The following is a 14,092-nucleotide window of genomic DNA, read 5'->3' on the forward strand; positions in this document are numbered from 1 at the left end:
TCGAATCTGATCCATTCCCAAAAGATTTCGGTATTTTCTTGACGAGCGTCAGTTCTAATGCATTTCTCGAATATACTTTTGGAAACTGATAAAAGATCTCAAGTCTTCTACTTAGGAGTGTTCATTTCGAAAGATACTTAGTGCAAGCTTTAAAAGACTTCAGGATCGTTCCAAGCTACGATGATTCTGCTTACGTTGGAACCTGAGACGCGAGTATTTCCATCGAATCCCTGAAGAATTCTGCATCTCCGCTCTGCATTTCGAATCCTCCGATTCGATTCCCCACACTGTCCGGGATGTACCTTCCAAAAATATCCTACGCAGCCTTTTGAAGAATCTAAACACATTCTAAACTCTCTGGTTAGACCTGCCTTCCACCAGGATGGAAAATCGTCTCGTTTAGAGCCTTTCCAGGGAGTTCAGCTCCTTGGTGACGATCGCCGCCTCGGCGTCCTCCTCGAGGATCTCTTCACCGTCGAATAACTGCTCCTGGCCATCGGGTTCGTTCACCAAAACGCTCTCCTCGCCGGTTCCCTGAGCGTCTTCCGGCGCGAGGAAGAGGTTTGTCCTTCCGTTGCACTTTCTGTGGTAGTCTGGGTTGTCCGGTGCCGGCCTGTGACAGGAGTCGCAGACAGTGTCGGTCTTGGAGGTGCATGGGTGCGCTTCGTAGAGTCCTGGACCACATCTCGAACAGATCCAGCAGGGGTGGGTGCTATGGTGAGGGCTGTAGGTGCCCGCGGAACACTTTCCGCACTCGGTGTCGCGGCCACGGATACAGCGATTCACCACACCCCAGCCTGGACCGCATCTGCTGCAGTGAGTGCCATCTTTCTGGTGCCTGATGCGGGGCCTGGCCTCGCTCACCTGGAAGAAAAGCAGATGCGCTTGGTTAGAAGTTGGTGGAGTTGAGACGAGCTTGCTTTGTAGAGCGACGGTGGGAATTCGGTTGGAAATGGAATGCTGGACTCTACTTTAGGGGTAGGATAACGTTGTTAAAATGGAGGATTGTTTAAATTGAGGTGGAATACGTATACATTTGGATAGATTATGAATCGTAAGATATTCGATTGAGTAATACTGTGTAAGAAGGGCTGGAATATCTTCTTCGTCGGTAGAGTCGAGAATTTACTTCGAATCTAATATTCTTTAATATACTGGACTGCAAATGTTATGCATTTATAGTGACATTTATACTACACACTGATGTAGGAAAACACGTGTAGAATACATTCTATTAGGCCTACCGCGACCAGTCAAATGACTCCTTTCAAACTTTTGTATGCTTTATATGAATTATATGTATACAATTGTTTCATGAATTTCACTGAAAACGGTGTCTTTAAGACTAGTCACCGGTAAGTTTAGTGTTGTTTAATGTAACGACGTTAATATTACTACTTTTATTTTGTTTTTAGCACAGATTTATCATATTCTTTGTTTGAAACGACGAGAAGGATTTCGAAGCCATCTTTTCTAAGTTCGCGGAGCGGCGTCGAGGAACAGGTGCCGAAGGATACAGCCACCTGACCGCGAGAGCACACCTTGCGCCTTTCTTTCGTTGGGCATGGGACCACGATCGAGATACAGCACAAAATGCTCTGAGCCGAGATGCAAATTAGGATTTCTCAGGTGCCCTTATTATTTCCTGTTTCCATTTTTTACCGCTCCTTCAACGATCTAATCTAATCGACTACATCATCGATGCTTCAACACAAGTCAAGTCCAAATTGCAACGACTTTACATACAAATAAATAAACTAATTAATTCCACGAGGTGACTGTTGAAAATTGGCTTACTGCGATAAGCTGACAGTCACGGTCACCTCAGAGAACTAATTAGAGGGATAGGGATGATGCAATGTTCCTGAACCAAGCGCTCCAGTTGAACTAATAATAATATAATTTCATTTTTAACCGACTTCGAACAGGAGGAGGTTACTCGATTCGACATGTATATTTTTTTTTTTTAATGTTTGTTATCTTTAATATTTTTAAAGTTGAAATTTCATGTGTACTTGTAGCGTTCACAGGTCTGAAACGAGGCGATAATCTTCGCGAGCATTTCCATCGATATCCAAGAAGGTACTCGACGTAGTTTATTATCTTTTTCAGGATGTTTCGAAGGTGCAAAGATTGTTGCTCGTAATGAAAAGGGCAATCGGGTCCAGAGAAACAGTCTCGCAGCTGGCAGCAGCCCGGTGCTGGCACGCGCCAACGGTCACCGAGGCATCAGGTGCATCACCGCACCGGGCCCCGTTCTTCAAACCCTGACGATCCTTTTTTTTCCCTTTCGTTTTCTCCTCTCGGTAAGTGACGACCATTCGATTCTCTGGTTGCGCGAGTTCGAGTTGTTTAATCGCGTTGGATGTTCCTTTTAAAACGACACTTCGTCGAGAAGCCATTTTTGGCCCTTCGACAGAAGATACACACAGTAAGAGCCATATTCGTGCACACTATATGCGTATGCTATGTTCATTGAAGAAATTTAATCGAATTAAATGATAGGTTTGTAGTTGCCAAAAACTGTCGTTCAATTTAGACAAACTTCTTTGATAAACACAGAGGGTACGAATGTTTATAGGGCTGACTGTATAAAGACATTATAGAGTAGGGGAGCCTACCTGTCTCTATCTACCAGCTCATTTTTATTGCATTTATTTTATTATTAATTACATAATTAATACAACAAATATTATCGATAGAGTAAGAGAACTAGGATCTACCTGTCTCTATCTACCAGCTCATTTTTATTGCATTTATTTTATTATTAATTACATAATTAATACAACAAATATTATTGATAGAGTAAGAGAACTAGGATCTACCTGTCTCTGTCTACCATCGGATTTTTCCATAAATTCCACGTTAATAACAAACGGTTACCCTTTGTACTTTGAATAATTACGCACACGTATATATTTTACATTCACCTCGATAAAAGCATAGAGATAGAGTACCGCGATTTTCTTTCTCTTTCTGACACCGGGACTCGGAGACTTGCATCATTCACAGCTCTCCTGCTCTACCTACAATGTCTCTCTATGGTCGAGGTGGGCGGAACACGTACAAGTACGCGCGTGATCAACGGGTAATAAGTCGAGGCAAAGGTAGTACACGCGGCAATGTAGCCACGAGTGTCATCTTATCGGTCCCGTAACACGAGCCACGCACCTCACGTAAGGATGCACCCTGTCAATTTGCGGGTGAAACGAGTCTGGTGAAAAGGGTTAATAATAGCGATCCCCGTCGTCCAAGGGGACAAATTATCTGAACGTACTCGTCACGCGTACGACATATGCCGTGCTCCTCCTTAATAAAGAAACCAAACTTCGGTGTTTGACGGGAGACAGTTGGCTGCACGATGACCGCTTGCGGTCGCGCTTTTTATTTGGCTTTCTTTGTACCGATGGATACTCGTATGCGGTAACGTGATCACATGTTGCGAACGAGAACTGGTTCGTCCGAAGATGGACTCTTAAATAACTACGGGAATAGGTTAACGAAGTTACCATGGTTGTCTCTATGTAGTCACGAATTACGAGCGGCGACGATTGCTATCCATGAAAGTGGTATCCAATTTCGCGTGACATTTTTATTGGATAGTTTACTGTTTATCCTCGGGGGTTGTAGCTACGTTTAATTGTAGCTGCGCGGGTTTTTTCGAACTCGGGGTACCCGAGCTCTACGAAAGAGGCCCATTGGGCCTTACCCATTCCTAGAGGAAGTGCCGGAAAGTACAGCAATAATAGAAAACAGAGCGATAAAGAATAGCGATAAAGACACACCAAACATTACGACGTTTCATAAATGGTGGAGTTAATATGGCGGGAAAAAGTGAAATGGGCCTGTACGGTCCGAGCACTGTTAATAAATAAACCAACAAAGTTACCATTTATAGCACAATGATCTCTGCAACAGGAATTAGACGATGGATGTAGGGTACATGGATGAATAACTTGAATTGAAACGTTTGAAAAGAAATTACAGAATTAATTTCCACGCCTAATACATTTTATCCTACGCCACCCTACAAAGTGGACAAGAACCTGAAGCAACTGAAGCTGAACTGCTACCTGCTGCCACGGCAAGAAACCACCATCTCCGTAACTTTAGAATACACCCATCGAAACCAGGTACATCGACTGGTTCTGGAGAGAAGTTTGCCTCGGAGGAAGACGAGTTACGCTTTCGGCGTGAAATTACCCATCCAGAGGAGCGGTGCGATCGGTTCCGAGCGAACCAGTGTTGAAAAATAATTTTCTTCGGCACGGCAAAATCGCCGAAGCGTGGTCTCGAAGAAACCATGGACCGTAAGAGGGTTCTTAAGTTTAATCAATGACAAAAGGGTTCTCCTCGCGGGCTGGAACCGAGGAAATTACGTCGTCGGAAAGTAGCCGGGTGTAATCGACGAGCAGACGAGTCGCGCCGGTTGGAAACGGCCCTTAACAATTTCCGATCGTTTTCCAGTCCGGCCTCGTCGTCGTAAAACGTTGGTTAGACACCGTGGTGAAACGCGAGACCGATGAATCCAAGGAATTTGCGGCGCACCCGCAACCGACCAGGCTCGAGTGACCAGGTTTTGAATAAACCGAACAAAAATGGGGAAAGACGATACGAGATGGTCGCAAGTCGAGTCGATTAACTCCCCTTTCTGAATTTTTGCAAATTTTACCTCAACTTTTTCGATAATTACTCCGCTGAAAGGTACGACGAAAGTATCGTTGTCGCAGTTTATTTGTCACTCGACCGATTTTCTATTAGATTAGTGGAGATATTATAAAATAAGAATACAGCTAGTTAATATTATAATAATTAAGACCCACTGGCACAAAAGCTTCGAGAGTCATGATGTGCCTTTAAACTCGAGACTTCTCAGTCCGCGACAACACTTAGCAAACCTTGCCAATTAATGTTATAAAAATTAAGGGCCGCTGGCACAAAAGTTTCAAGAATTATGATGTTCGTCACCTGTAGAATAAACGTACGACTCGTGATAGATATCTACAACTCCGTAGACGCGACGGCCCTTCGTAGGTTGGACCCTTTCGAGAGGCTCCGCCAGGCTAATTACCCAGCGCAGTTGGCGAGGGTAGAAATCATCGTCGATAGATAAAATCGGTTCACATGCCGCCTCGGTAACGACGATCGGAAGGAGGAAAGGGAATGTGGCGGAAAAAGCGAGCAGGAAGAGAGAGAGGAGCTCTTTATTTCGCGATGCATGCATATATGCATTAGGATTCAGGCCGAAAGGTCGACGTACAGTGAAGATAACGCGTCGAGGGTCGAGGGTGAAGCGAGACCGGTGAAATTAACGAAAGCCCGCGAAACGGAGCTGGAAAGGTGGAAAGAAAAAAAAGAAAAAAGAAAAGATCATGGAAGCGTAGGAAGCAAACCGCTGGCGGGACAGACCAAAGAACGGAGAAAAAGGTAAACCGAGTGGAACAACAGAACCGTTGGGGAGAGGGTAACGGGTGGGACAAAAGGTGCCACGCGGAAACGGAATAGAATAGGAAAAAGAGAGTAAAAGATTGAAAGATGGAGCGGAACGAATGGCTAGGCGGAAAGTTACAGATGTAAACAGAATACAAAAGCAAAGGGACGGGGAGGACAGGCGGGGGTGGGCTGTTCGAGTTTTACAGAGATTTTGTACTCTGGTCTTCTTTTTTCGCGACGCTTCTCTTTCTTTTTATTTTTTCATAGTAACGCGGAACAATTTTTCAACGTATTCTCTTTTTTAAACGATGCACCTACCTACGGGTTGTCACTAAAAGTATACACGCACACGCCGGGTTTGCCTTCTGTTCACTTTTCCCAAAGTCGCTTTGAAGTTTCAAATAATCACAGCTATAACGCTAGATTTATGGCATTGTGACCCATCATGATTTTACAAAGTTTTATACGAAGAGATAAGCACATGGGCCTCCATTTATTAATATTCACCTTTCGACCTGGCTGTTTCATATTTAAATTCTTAAATTAAAAATTAATTGCACTTAACTAGGCTCAGCTGTAGATCAAAGACTGTATATAAATAAGAAGGGACAATTTGCTGTATCACAAATCACGTTCGTTTCTGTAACATGTGAGTTCCAATTGCAATTTGGCCAACGACAGCCAGATGTATTCGATACGACAAACATGTTTCGCAAGGGGTCGAAGGAGTCGGCGTATCGCTTCGGTAATGAAAATTTAACAAGAAATCTCCGCAAACCAAGAAACTCGTCAAAGCCTCGAGAAAGTTATAAATAGGACGGTCGAAGCACACATTCCGTGAAAAACGTATCCACAACGAAACCTGGAGTGTCTGAAGCACTCGCGTAAGAGAAGTGGTTGCGTTCGTCGGCTCCAGAAGCGGCTCTAGTAGACATTGTCAGCGAGTTATTCAGTTCACTGGGGTATTTCGTGCTTTACGAGGCTCATTAGCATGCCATGGGAACCGGGAGCCGTGAGTTCCGCCAGTCTCGACGGTTTTCGCGATCCTCGTCGACCCTGGGCTCGACCTACGCGCCGAACAAACCCACAACTAAGCAACCTACGTTCCGCAACCTGTGAGACCGAGTTTCGCTGGCGCGAGCGTCTTCGGGGATATCCGGCTTCCGGTCCCGTAACATCTTCCAAGGAACGGGAACGGTTAATTTTACTTTCGCGAGACAAAGCTCCCTGTTGCGAGGGGAATTGAAATTGCGGCGGAAACTGATGTTCCCTGGTTGCCTTGCGCTCTGACCCCCGCCTGGTTGGCTCAGTTCATTAATTTTTCCGCGCACGCGGAGACACGGGATCCTCCGGGTACTATATCGATTCGTGAAAGTGATCGAGACGAGTTGTAAAAATCCACCGTGCTGCGATTCTGTCATTTTTCTGAGGATTTGAAAAGGAAGAATGGCGAATCGTTTATTATTCTCTCTTCGTTGACCCTTTGCACTCCTATATCGAGTGCGACTCGACGTCAGTTTTTATCTCAGGAGCTCCTTTGTCGAGTCCCATATTCGACATTCTTCTCGTGTCCAAATCGATAGGGAAGGACATTGTTTCAAGAGATATCGTAAACTTGAAAATCATAAAGTACAACAAAAGTGACGATAAAACTGATTCCTTCTTTTCAAATATAGTAATAGTAGTAATAATTAGTAGTAATTTTATAGAGTTTCGTGTTATCGCGTTTGGACAAAAGTTTTTAAGAATAAAAGAATCGTACGTTCCGATTTTGAAAAATCGGAGTATTTCATCGGTTGTCCATAAATCGACGAAACGTTCAATCGCGGAGCAAAGGTCGAATCCGTCGAAGAGGAAATTAAAAGAGAGAGAAATTTCTATGGCGCGCCATTCGTCTACCAGGAAGGAATGATTTTCGATTGGAATTTATCGGCGCGACGGCAGCATACCGGCGTGGAAAAAAAAAAAGGGAGGGACACAAAAGCCACCGCAATTACTACTTCCGCTTTGTCCGTCGTGCCGGAAGTCCTATTCATACGCGTCACTATGAGCGCCGTTACTTCCGTCATTGTTGTTACGGATCTACGGACGCTTGTATATCATCCTCTTTCTATTTTCTTTTCTTTACAAGCCCTTTTGTCGCGCGATAATCGTCCCTTAATTGTGAAATTTCTACTAGTCGATTCGACCCGTGCATCCCGAACTTTTAAGACGAGGTGGGTGACCTCGTTAGCGACTAAATTATTTATTTCGTTAATTTTATTTGCACGTAATAATCGATGCATCGATCGAGGAGTTTAGACATTGCAAGTATTTATTATTCGCTATTTCTTATGTTAGCCTTCTTTACGTTACGTGTCAATTGGTCGATAAAGGAGACATGGTGTAAAAATATAATTTTTGTACGATCGTCATCTAAGAAGTCAGAGAAACTGAACGTTTCAATAATTTCGATAATGGTTAGTTAGAACTTGGCAGAATTTCCTGTGAAATATTTCGTTCGTCTCGAAGCTTTTTTATTCGACGTATCACGGATAAACAGTCGTTAGCTACGTAGATACGAATTTCGCCCATCTCTGACCTGGAAGCTCGCGTGTTCCATGAAACGCGAACGAGGAGCGATTTAAAGACATGCCGTGTATCTCCGATTCTGTAAATAAACAAAGAGCACGACCGAATGGCAAAGCGCACGGTTTCGCGAATGCGAATTTCTACATTCCCCGACGACCCACACCTTCCCAGCAACGCGGGTAAATGGGTCGCCTTTCACGAGAGCGTTTCTTCAGCGGGATCCCGCGCGGCTTTGGTGGACCCATCGAATATTTAGCGATTTTAGCAAAACTTACGGACGAGGCTCAACCGTGACTACGAGGCGTTGCTTCCGTGCAGAATCGATCACGCGCGAAAAGCACGCAGAAGTGAAAAGCGCGCGCCGCGTGAAACGCTCCGCGTTGCCGCCGCGAACGAGTTCCCGCATCGCTCGAATCCGCGTGGAAACGAAGGTATTCGACTACTGTCGAGTTTCGACTACTGTAAAGTTTCGAGCGTTGCGAAGCATTGTTCCAAGTGAAGAGGATCGCGGAAGCAAAACAACAAAATGAATCGCGTTGATTAACGTACGTTACGTTTACCTTTCATTCGCGTATTTTGCAACAATTTACATTCCGAGTAAAAATGTTTTCCATGAAAATAAAGTTAACGAATTTGAGCATCGCGGTATTGCTCCTCGCGGCCTCGACATTTCAAAATCCTGCTAAATTGCTGTCCGCGGGCTACCGTGTTTATACAACGTCGAGCTCGCCACCGGTTTTTCCTCTGTGCCTCGCTGTGCGACCCACGCGCGCAAAAATACACTGTTCTTCCATCGTTGTTTTCTGCAATGCCAACTTTTCATTGGAAATGTGTGATTTAGTAATAACACGTCGTTGTTGGACGGTGGAGGTTCGTGCGGATTTGTATTTTTCTGCGGATAGCGAACAGAGTGGTTGGACCTGTGTAATTAAGTTTAATAATATCTTCTATTTTCGTAACGTTGGTATTGTGCTAGTTGTTCCCAGATCAATATTTATGTAATATTTCATCGTTCGCGTAATAATGGGAGCATACGATGCTATCTCAGTAATGGATATCAAAGTAGTAGTCATTATGATAAAAATGGTCGACATTCGGTCGACAAAGTGTTAACTGTATATTTAGTCGTCTAATCATTGCAACATGTATTTTTATTTTTTATATATTCATGCATCTGTTCACATCATCCTACATTTTCGTATATCCGCGTATAAATGCACAAATACCCGCGATCAATCTATCAAAGCACGATGTCTGCTTCGTTCTTGGGGTTCGAATGCCATCAATCGCTTTGAGCGGCGTAGAAAACGGAGAGGGGAACGAGGAAAGTTTTCGAGCAACCGCGAGAAGTGTCGTTCTTATTGTTGAACTTGGTGGCAGACTTTCCCAGTCGCCGCTGGTCGCACCCTGTTGCATTTATGCAACGGTCCGTGGAGCGTACTCAAAGGGTTGGAGGTTTGCGCACGTGTAGAGGAGGAGCTGGACAGAGGAGGTCAAGCTGGCTCGAGCGACGAAACACCGAAGCCAGAGTGCGGTGTCACGGCACAGTGAACTTTTCCCTCGGTGGCTTTTGACTGCTGAGGAGGGCGAGGATCGTCTGGCCCCGCTTCCAGCAGGAAGGCCCCGACTCGCCTCACCTCGAGGGTGAAACGAATCGACGCAGCTGCGCTCCCGACTCTGATAATTATCTTCGCTCGCTACCACCCTATTGTTCCACGGACCGCCTCCCTATCGGCCGTATATTCTGTCCAGGTTGGGCCCTGGTCCCTTTTGCGGCCCTCGGGGCCCTCGTCGATTCGACTCGACGCACCTCCTACGCAGCTGCGACTCGAGAGACCATCCAGAGGGAGAGACTGTTGCGCGATGCAACTACGGAGAGTACCAGGCTGTTACCATCCTGCTCTCCGAGAGAATTGCGGTGGATGGGCACTCAGGGTGGAATCTAATGCGTGGAATCCACTTCTGGGATTAATCCACCTCTTACTTGGGAATACAAGCTTTCGGTACTAAGTATTCGATGGAAATGCTGCGTGCGAGTATTACAAATATTTAGACGTACGCTTTGACATTTCTGACAGTTTGACACCCTCTATGACCTCGCGTAACTAAAATAGCGACACTTTACCAAATAATTTTCGTTTCTCCACGAGATAACGCGTACTACTTCGTCGTGGAATGAGCCGATGATCGATTAACTCCACTTTTTAAGGAATCTATTATCTATTATATCGACACTTTACCAAATAATTTTAGTTTCTCCACGAGATAACACGTACTACTTCGTCGTGGAATGAGCCGTTAATCGATTAACTCCACTTTTTAAGGAATCTATTATCTATTATATCGACACTTTACCAAATAATTTTAGTTTCTCCACGAGATAACGCGTACTACTTCGTCGTGGAATGAGCCGTTGATCGATTAACTCCACTTTTTAAGGAATCTATTATCTATTATTGTTATTATTATAATAACATTGTAACCGATAACGATATCGATGTAACTGCCCTGCAAGTTGTCCGCGGCATAAAATGAAATCGGACTCGTTGAACACGATACGTTGCCGGTAACGATGGCGACCTTAAAAACAACGTTCCCCCTCGACGTTTCCGTACTTCTCGCTAAAAGAGTAAAAAGCTACGCCGAAAAGAACGGGCACGCGTTTTTTGTCATTTCTTAAACGAGCGCGGCCGACGTGACAGAAAGAGTTTCCTGAACTGCGACGAGACACAGCGGAGTTTTTTCTAATTCCCTTAACAGCCATGAATGCGAACAAAATTGCAACAATTTGCGCGGGATAAGGCACTGCGCGCTTCTATTTTCCTTTCTCTTTGGGGACCTGGTGGCGGGGACTTGTTACTTCGGTATGTTTATCGTATTAAACGATACGGGAAATAAAAAGAAAAAAGAAAGAAAAAGAAAAATCATTTTATTCGAGGGGTAAGGGGCACTTAAAAATTGTAATTTTGGTATTTTCTTGAACATTTCAAGAATATATTCTCAAGTTGATCAGACTAAAATGACAAAGTTATGACTCTCGATATTAAACGTGTGAATTTTTAGATGATCCATTTTTTTGGAGATCCTCTAGCAGATCGCTGATATCTCCAAGAATTTATCATATTTCCGGATGAAAATTTTTGTGTTATTTCCTCAAGCATACATCTTTCGAACATAGGAACGCTGATTAATATATCAATATATCAGAAATATATCAATCGAGCATAGAAGAAAATTCGCCTTTTTTCGACCTCGCAATTTTGGAGATCCTCTAGTAGATCGCTCACATCTCCAAGAATTTTTTATATTTCTGGATGAAAATTTTGCTGTTAGACTTTCAAGCTAAAAATTCGCGAAGAAGTGCCTTTTTCGCCTGACCCCTTAACTGGTTCATGGAGCAGAACCGCTTTCCATTACATCGAATCGTCGATTCTGTATCTCCATATTCGACCCCACCCTCGGCTCGCGTGCAAGTGGACAGTGACAGTATTTCGCACTATGTTAGCACAAGCGGGAATAGCTACCGACACACGAAAGAAACGAGCTTTCTCAGGAACAGCTAGCCTTTTGTCAGCTCCCACGACTCCTCCGCGTGCGTTCAGACTTTCCAGCGACACTGATCCCTTCGAATCTCCTGTATTCCCAGCTCCTTCGCGCCTCTTTTCTCTGCCTTTATTTCGCTGGCGATTTTCCTCGGCTTCCGTTCGCTATTTCGTTCCTCGTTTTTTTAATTTTGCATCACCCTCGAGTTTATTCTTCGCCGTGGTATCGTTTATTATCTTTAAAGAAAGGAAGCGAAGAGTCTACCTCCTGGGACATTGTTTGTTACTAATTCTGTAGTTAATGATATAGCAAGATAACGACGAACACTGAATTTATCGTCACGTTGCGTCAGTTGCACTAAAAATTCTATTTTTGTCCAATTTTGACCATCAGAACGATCACCATGCTTCCAAGGAATTTCCATAGTGTTTATATTCTGTATATAAACAGACATTCCTTAAAGAACGCGATAATTGTCAAGAATATTCAAGTGAGAATTTGCATCTTATAGATTTGCATCTTGAATGGTTTCCAAGACTTATCTCCTCCCCAAACGCTTTTTACGAACGATTCTAATATCTAATTGAACACGTTCCCTTATTCTGTTCCCCTCATGCCCGATAAAATGTACCGGTTTTAACAATTGGAAACTGTTGGATTTGCAATGGGAGATTCGTTTCGATCCCGAAGGTGTCGAAAGTCTGCGGAGGCTTGAAACTTCGAACATCTGGTTGTCGTTGTCCATGGAATACCGAAGTGTTCGCGAAGTATCCGTAGCCTGTGGAGCCCGTTAGATATCGATGACTCTAAAACTTTCGTGATATTTACGACTTCGAAGACTTTCGGGACATTTGAGACTTTCGAGACTTTCCAATCGCGAATGCCTCGCCGTACGTTTCGAGACTTCCCGAAGTCCTCGAAGTCGAGAAGGTTTAAATCCTGATCGCTGGGTACGAATCGGTTCGAAGGCTGAACGTCAAAGTGCGTTCGTCGGATTAACGACTGCGAGGATCGATTCTGTCTAAATATTTAACAACGGCCGGGGCGTAATTGTCGAGAATTATCGTTTCCTCCGCGGTGTTCAAGATCGTAGCGCGTTCCTTACGCAATTCATCCTGTTTCGATCGCGAATCGTGCCCCGTTGAGCGCGTACGACGTTGCGTACCCGCCTCGAAGGCGAGATAATGTTTTCGATGAAATTAGAGAAATTGTTTTATCTCTCGCAAAAGTGCAGGCACTGTCGAGCAATTATTTCTTCAATTATCCGAGTATCCGAGGATCGATATATACGAATGTTACCGATAGAAATTAATTAAGTATTTACTTTTGTTATTGTTGATTTTGTTAGATTAAAGTATCAGCCTTCGTGAGAGTGAAACACGCTCACGTGAAGTCACGCGTGCTCTTTTGAAATGTGCGACGGAGAGAAAATTTAAAAAATTATATGCGTTTTTTTTTTTTTTTAAAACAAATAGTAACTTAACTTTAGAAGAGCTCAGAATTAATTCCTACACCTAATATAATTGAGTATCTTCTACGAAGGTGGAAGAATTGTTTATCCGAAGATCATGTTAATGAAACAGACAGGTGTTTCATGTGTGATTTTTAGTACGACGAAAAACGAAAAATTGTATGCATTTTTTTTAAAAACAAATAGTAATTTAACTTCAGAGGAGCTCGGAATTAATTCCTACATCTAATATAATCGACTGCCTTCTACGGAGGTGGAACAATCCCTTACCTGGAGAAGAGCGCCGATCAAGCAGACGCCAAAGACGACGACGATTAATCCTCGTCCAGGAAGCATCTTCTTCGTCCTCTTTCCTCTTCTTATCCTCGATATCTCGTGGAAGCAACGATCGACTACGGCTCTACGTCCCACGCGATTCCTTCGGCTCGGTGGTGCACATCGATCACTGAACGAATCGGTTCTACTCGATATCCGACCAGGATACGAGAGAGTCCGCTTAAAATCCGTTTTCCACGGTTCACGACCCGACCGCGCGATTCCCTCGATCGTCGGACGATACGACTCACTGCTCTTCGCCGTCGATCGATCCTCGAGATCGACTAGCGCGCGATCTCGATCGGTTTCCAACGAATAACGAAACGGATCGGCGAACGGTCTCGTCGTTACTTCGGCGAAGCAAGTCGGTGTCGGTCACGAGGATAACCACGGAACGGAGGTCCTGCTTCGAAGGAGGCTGAACGGGAATTGAGGGAACAGCGACAGTGCAGCTGTTATTGTTGAACACGCGCTCGGTCACGTGGCCGACCCCCACCTGGTCAGCACTCCAGACACCCTGGAGCAACTTCTGCGGTTCATCGAAGGGGGATGATGCGTACTTATGATTTTTTAGACGGTCGATGATCCATACCCATATGGAGACTCTTTTCTCAAGGATCGTCGCGTCGATTGGGGAGATTTGTGATTTGGATAGCGAGGGAAATCAAATTTGTGAGGTTCAAGGCTTGTACTGTTAGGGGTTGTTTATTGGATTTAGGGTAAATTTGGTTCCTACAGCGCTCTTTCTTTTTCTATACG

General features: G+C 44.3%; 1 protein-coding gene across 1 annotated transcript; it reads right to left on the reverse strand.

Annotated features, from left to right (window-relative positions):
* Positions 1 to 11: 11 nt before the first annotated feature.
* Positions 12 to 13,744, reverse strand: LOC128874666 (tumor necrosis factor receptor superfamily member 4-like). Its single transcript, XM_054119597.1, has 2 exons — positions 13,289 to 13,744; positions 12 to 864 (listed from the first exon to the last, which is right to left on the reverse strand). Exons 1-2 carry the CDS (start codon positions 13,352 to 13,354, stop codon positions 400 to 402), a joined length of 531 nt encoding a protein of 176 aa, XP_053975572.1. The 5' UTR covers positions 13,355 to 13,744; the 3' UTR covers positions 12 to 399.
* Between the last annotated feature and the right edge of the window lie 348 nt (positions 13,745 to 14,092).

Source organism: Hylaeus volcanicus, chromosome 4 (genome assembly GCF_026283585.1).
Source record: "Hylaeus volcanicus isolate JK05 chromosome 4, UHH_iyHylVolc1.0_haploid, whole genome shotgun sequence".
NCBI classification, from domain to species: Eukaryota; Metazoa; Arthropoda; class Insecta; order Hymenoptera; family Colletidae; genus Hylaeus; species Hylaeus volcanicus.

Bases quoted from the DNA above. Each gene is read 5' to 3' on its own strand.
- LOC128874666 (XM_054119597.1), bottom strand. From the start codon at position 13,354: ATGCTTCCTGGACGAGGATTAATCGTCGTCGTCTTTGGCGTCTGCTTG. The intron at 865-13,288 runs GTAAGGGATTGT...CTTTTCTTCCAG, and splicing joins TGATCGGCGCTCTTCTCCAG to GTGAGCGAGGCCAGGCCCCG.